Source organism: Zeus faber (assembly GCF_960531495.2).
Source record: "Zeus faber genome assembly, chromosome: 14".
Taxonomy (NCBI): domain Eukaryota; kingdom Metazoa; phylum Chordata; class Actinopteri; order Zeiformes; family Zeidae; genus Zeus; species Zeus faber.
The window spans coordinates 30520060-30526473 of NC_137200.1; the positions used below are offsets into that span (position 1 = coordinate 30520060).

General features: G+C 44.1%; 1 protein-coding gene across 1 annotated transcript; it reads right to left on the reverse strand.

Moving 5' to 3' along the window:
* Window positions 1-221: 221 nt before the first annotated feature.
* On the reverse strand, window positions 222-4470 carry LOC307240039 (V-set and immunoglobulin domain-containing protein 1-like; the record flags this gene model as incomplete). The annotated part of the gene is made up of 6 exons (XM_080013614.1): window positions 222-370; window positions 464-580; window positions 1300-1455; window positions 2804-3011; window positions 4122-4282; window positions 4428-4470. 6 exons carry the CDS (start codon window positions 4468-4470, stop codon window positions 222-224), a joined length of 834 nt encoding a protein of 277 aa, XP_079869740.1.
* Window positions 4471-6414: the final 1944 nt, after the last annotated feature.

Sequence of the window (6414 nt, forward strand, 5' to 3'; positions counted from 1 at the left end):
AAGCCATGACCGGCCGCTGGACCTCTTTGAACACACAGCGTCTCGTGTCTTCTAAGCTCGAGCCGCCTCCTCCTCAGCAGCCATGTGGCCCGGAGCGTCTGGCGCCCCCCGGAGGCTGCTCCTGCGCGGCGCAGGGAGGAAGAGTTGACGGTTGCATGCTGTGGCCTTTTTGTTCTTTTGTTTTTTTTAACACGCAGTGCAAAGACAGCGGAACGTAAAACTCACTTCATCTCGTTCGTCTCTGGCGCCTTGACTGCTGAGTATTTGTGCTTCTTCACTTTATGCGCGATGAACCACACGACCAGGATGATGAGAACACAGCCGAGCAGCGCACCGATCACTGCACCGGCCACTATGCCATCTCCCGTTTCTGTACGAAGGACACATGCCACACGCTTTGTTCTGTTTTGATTTAATAGAGGAATGTAAGATTGGTTGAGAGAGACAGCAGAAGTGGCCTTACCGGGACTCAGTTCCAGCGTGCAAGTGGAGAAGCCCACAGCATTGGTAGCACTGCACTCATACTCTCCGAATTCAAACTGGGAGAGTTTTTGGATTCGGAGTATCCCAGTTGTGGTGGCTGAGAATGAGGAATAAATACAGATAATGCAAACATACCAAACACAGTTGCACCAAGTACACATAGAGTGGCGTGAAAAAGCACTCTTCCCCCTTCCCGATGACCTCTATTACTGCACACAGACTGGGTTCAGATCTTTCATTTATTCTTTCCTTTTTGTCATTTTCTTTTCTCATTTTGGTTGAGTTTAGCGATAAATAAAAACCTTGTATAAATGAAATAATCATTCAAAATGTGTTGTTTGTGTGTTTACCCGGGTTCCCTTTGTCCAATATGACATTTTGTCTAGAGATCTGAAAACATTCACCGTGACAAGTATGCAACAGCAGAAGTACTGTACCGTGAAAAGGTATTTTCCCCTTCCTGATTATCTATGCTCCAAAACCGACCAATGTATTGAATGAAGCTCTGCCAAGAGGAGTGGGCTGAAATACCGACATAGCGATGTGAAAGACTGATGACATGAGTTACAGGAAGCACTGGGCTAAGCAAACACTTACTCACTTGTTACTCCTTCACATTGCTGGTATGGGCGTTGGAAAGCGTTTGTCATTAAATTAATGAAATAATAATTTGGCACGTTTTTATGTCCACTCAGGTTCCCTTTGTGTGTTATTGCACTTTGTCTAAAGATCTTAAATCGTTCTGTGTGACAAATATGTAATAGCAGAGGATACGGGAAGGAGGGGAAACATTTTTTTGGCGGGTGGGCCGCTCACCTCGTCCCATCACCGGCCTCCTGCTCCCGTTCTGGTCCAGCCGGATCCAGGTGTAGGTGGGGCTGGGGCTCCCACGCTCGCTGTGGCAGGTGAGCGTCACCAGGTGGCCCGACTCCGGGTTCCCGTGCACGGCGCAGAAAGGAGCAGAGGGCTTCTCTGAGACGTGGGCAAAAAGAAGAAATTAAAATGTAATTACGGAAACTCAAGGTGAATCATCATCTGAGGAAAATAAAACCGTGAGATGTAAATCATGTCATAACAAAAATCAGTTTTGTGACGTGTGCATGTTTGGCTGTGGAGGGACAACCAGGTGGGTGGATGGATGTGTAGGTGGATTGGTAGAGAGGTGGATGTATTTTAAGCCAGTCAGACTTTGTATGTTTGCGTATTAATGGAGTAAAAATTCAAACATGACACTCATTACCACAGATATTTATGTGAAAACAGAACCTTGTGGAAATTCACAACTAGACGAGCGACGGAGAAACGTGATGAGTGACTGGTCTCTGCACCGACTTGACGTGTTGTGTTTCTCTTTGCAGGTGGAGCAGGTTGAAATGGCCGTGTCCTGCAGTCACACTGCGTACGTTATGTGTTGTGTTGTGAACGCAGCGCAAGGATTCAGTCACAGCTCGTTCCTAATTTCCAATACTGACACTAAGGAAACCGCTACAGTTGCCATGGAAACTACTGTGGATGCTGAGGCCTCCCAAGGTTGTCGTGGTAACTCTGAATGAGGGGATTCAGACGGCATGTGATTCTGTAATAATTCGAGGTCATCGCCGTAGCGTGTTTATTTGTGTTATAGTGTTTGATATAATGTTCTTAGAGTTAAAACGTCAGCACCCTCATATTTTAGTTTCTTCACGGCCTTTTGCTTTGACCTCATTTGAAAGAAAAAGAAAAACCTAAACGTTTACAGGCATTTCACTTTATGTCTTAGATGGCATCGTATTGCACCTTTTACAGTGTCCTCACTTTATGGTCTTTAAAGGTTTATTGGTAATATATGCATACGCTTTCAATTCACTGTATCCAAGAATCATGTGATTATTATTGGTATTGTTATAATTATTATTATTGATATTATCATTTTTATTGTTGTCATTGTTATTTGTATGATTATTATTATTGTTATAATAATAATAATAATAATAATAATAATAATAATAATAATAATAATAATATTATTATTATTTTCCGTTCCCTAATGTCTGCTTGAAGCCTATTTGTTTTGTTCATGAGGCCATTCTAATCTAGCATGCTGCATTTTTGGTAGGATTACAATTTCAAATTACAATAAAGGTAACAAAACAAAGTTATTAATTACTAGTAAAATTAATATTACTTATTACTCACAGTAATATTACTTACTACAACTCGTAATTAGTAACTTTGTTGTATTGCTATTGTGTTTGCATATATAGTTCAAACCATTTCCTTCACAAAGAAAACTTGCTGTCTGCAGATCATGACTGATGTCATTTTGTGTCCAAGGCTTTACCGAGCACGTTGACCATGATGTTTCCTTCAGTCTTTCCTTGTACGTCAGGGAAGTTGTGAACCTCACAGCTGTAGACTCCGCTGTCGGACGGCTGCATGTCGCTGATGAAGATGGAGGCGTTTTGGGTCTTGCTGGGGGAGGACGGAGGCTGGACCCTGCCCTGGTAGGAAGCGGTGATCACATCCTTCCCCGACTGGTAGTAGTACACCTGAACCCAGGCACAAAAACACTCAGGGCCGGGGTTTCATGTAAATCAAGACTAAACTAATCCTACTGAAATGAACCCAGAATGGAAGAAGGCCTTTCCAAGACGCTGCTTCATTGGAGATGAATGAGTTGTAGACGAGGAAGTGATGAAGGAAGAGTCGGCTCCTTGTGTCTGCTGCTGCTGCTGCTCTTAGTCCAGATCATCCATTTCCTCTATTATCAAGGTCGACCTGGAGGCCACATCCCATCATCAGCTCTAATCTTCCTCCTGGGAATCAGGTTTTTTCAACCAAGACGAGGGCAAGTCTGACACTGTTTTAAGGCGCGAGTGAGAAAGGCCCTTCCAGTTAGTCCACAATTCAACTCTCATTTAGTTGAATATTAGGACTCATCTGACCCCCTCTATCAAACACTGAGGAGCACAAACTAAAAATGCATCTATTTTATTCAATGAACAAATGTACTAATGTACATCCTACAGAATTAACAGAACAATGAGAGAGCTCAAAATGGTGTGTAACTCTCCGAAAAATGACAGTATTGCTCTGATGTCAAATCCAGGTACAAATCAGGGACTTTATCAGGGATATTTGACCATACAGGTTTAACCACTAAAATAATCTAGGTAAAATGCTCATTCATTTTGGTTTATACCTGGGGTATATATATATATAAATATATATACAGTATATATATATATATATATATGTATGTTTATATATATATATATATATATACGTGTATATATCTGTATTTCCTGAATCACGGCCTTTGTTGTCTTAGCAGGGCGTGTCCCCAAACAGAAACCAAAGGGCGACCAGGCCGTCAAGGCCAGATGTGAGTTAGGAGGATGTTTGGGGAACAGGTTGGTTCCATCATATTTCCTTCATGTGAATGAAGTGAGAACAACGACTCCACGAAGGTAGCGCCAAACCGGAGGAGTAGCCAACAAATGAGCCCCTGACAATGTCAGGAAAAGCTTTGTGGGATCCCACAGCAAACCACTCCCATTGGTCGTGCAGCTGTGGGTTGAGTGTTGTGGAGCAGCAGGATGAAATGTCGTTTTTGGGCGTTTGGACGGGGTGACGAGGGCGCGGAGCAGCCTGCCTACCTGCTGCGGACTCAGGGAGGACTTGGAGACAAAGGTCCACTGGATGGTGAGGCCGGCGGGGTCCTGGGTGGTTGTGAAGGTGCACTGGAGGAGGACGCCTCCACCCACCGTCACGTTGATAAACCCCTGGGGAGTGTTGACCGAAATAAGTTCCACGCACCCTAGACAAAGAAAAGATGGATTTGTGACAAAAAAAACCCCAAAAAAACCCAGCAACAGCTTAAATTATATATAGAGACCGGCACTTGACTAGTAATTGACTAGTAATTGACTAGTATTTGACTAGTATTTGACTAGTTATTGTACCTGTAAGGCTCATCAGCAGCACTAAACTCAGCAGGGAGGCCATCTTCCACTTCCACGCTCACGATCAAAAAGCTTCCAAAGTTGGGGCTCCTGGCTGCTTGGCTCACAGGCTTCCACTCGCACCAGCACCAAGTGAGAGGGAACATTTCGTTGGTGAGCTGAACGATACTGTGCGTGTAGATAACACACTGTTTGCATACCCATGTTTGCCGGACTGGGTGTGCATGCTTTTGTTTATTTTCAGGCCTTTGCTTTTGGATTCCGTGTCTTTTAAAGGTTCGCTCGACAAGGAGCGATGGCGAGGGAGGCGCGGCGGCCGCCAACAAAGTCGAGCCTCTGGTCTGTGTTTCAAACTGTCGAGCAGCCACCGCCGAGCAGGACGCCCCAAAATGATACAACGCTGAAGATAACGGGAGGGTTTTTTTTTTTGTTTTCTGGTGTGTTTAAGAAGAAATGCTCCAGCTGCTGCTCACCCCTCCGTCCCCCGTGTGAGTCGTTCTGGGTCAACGTGTCGGGAAATAAATTAATGCAACTTAATCTTCACGTGGCCTTTATCAGGCGCCTGGAGGAAGTGTGAGCCAGAGCACACTCACGCTCAGCTTATCTCCTGGGAGTCCACTCCCTGGTGCTGCTTTCTCATTAACTGCGGTTTCACCTCCGTCTCCTTTTCTTTTTTTTCTTTTCTTTGGGTGTGGGGGTTGTTCCCCCCCCACGCAGCGGGGTGTGCGCTGGCAACGCAGAGCTCTGTGATTAAAGAGTGTCTGATTACACCAAGACGACATATATATGATTAACAACGTGGAGATGTTTCATCAGGGAATGGAGAGATAATGTGGAGTCTGCCGGGACCCAGAGGGTGGAGATGGTTGAGGGTGAACCTGCTACGTGACAGGTTGACGCTGTGGAGTCTTTCACCCTGAACTCACAATGAGGGCGGGGCTTACTCCACCAGCTGCACCTTACATGTAGGAGGAACGTGTCATGGTGATTTTTATTATTGGTGCGTAGTCACAGACGATTTGCATTAAAGACAAAATCTCGACAGGCTGAGGAAAAAAAAAAAGTATAAAATTCACTAAATCATCTCTGTGTATTAATATAGTATTGTACTGTCCAAAAATATATATACACTATATGTACCAACTTTAAAATCATTAGAATGAGTTTTATTTACCAGATACATTTTCATATACGAGCAATTTGTTGTGGGGGAAGTTTGGTGCATTTCTCTACAGACAATTATCATAAAAATTCAAATAAAAAGTTTAACAGTCTGAAAAGAAAAATGGAGAATAAAAAGAATAATGAAATAAAATAAATAGTGAAGTCAAATAACATGAAAATAATAAAACAACAACAACATTTTCTATGCAATTTTATTTTGAATGCAAGGCCTGAAAACAAGCCAGAGCAACGCACCACAAGCAAAGCACATGACATGGTTTTCAAAACACTCTGGTAGAATTCCTTCAGTACTTTCTGGTGAGGGGATACAGAATACAGAGAAGATTGGAAATCCAGGTAGAATTCAACTAGTTTCAATGCTCGTACTCCAAAATGAGCCCTGCCGATGTTATAGTTTGTGGCAAGCAGTTGTGGAAGAAGTACCTAAAATCTACTCTGGTAAAAGTGAAAGTCACTCATAGTAATACTACTGGAAGTAAGGTCTTAAAGTAGCTGATATTTAAGGTACTTCAGTATTTAGTTCTCTGATTTTATTCTGGCTGCCAATACTTCCGTTTGGGTAAGCACAAGGGCCTTCATTCGGTGAGACGCGTCTTTCACTCTGACATAGGAAATCCGTCCATCCATTCGTCGTAGTGAGTGCAGGTGGAGGTGCAGGTGCAGGTGCAGGTGGAGCAGCATGGCCGCTGCAGGGGGCCATCGCCGTGGGCGTGGCTCTCTGGGACACGCCCGTGCTAAACTCGACATGGGCAGGGTTGCCAGGTCTCCATGACGAAACCCAGCCGTCCCTCAACCCGCAGAC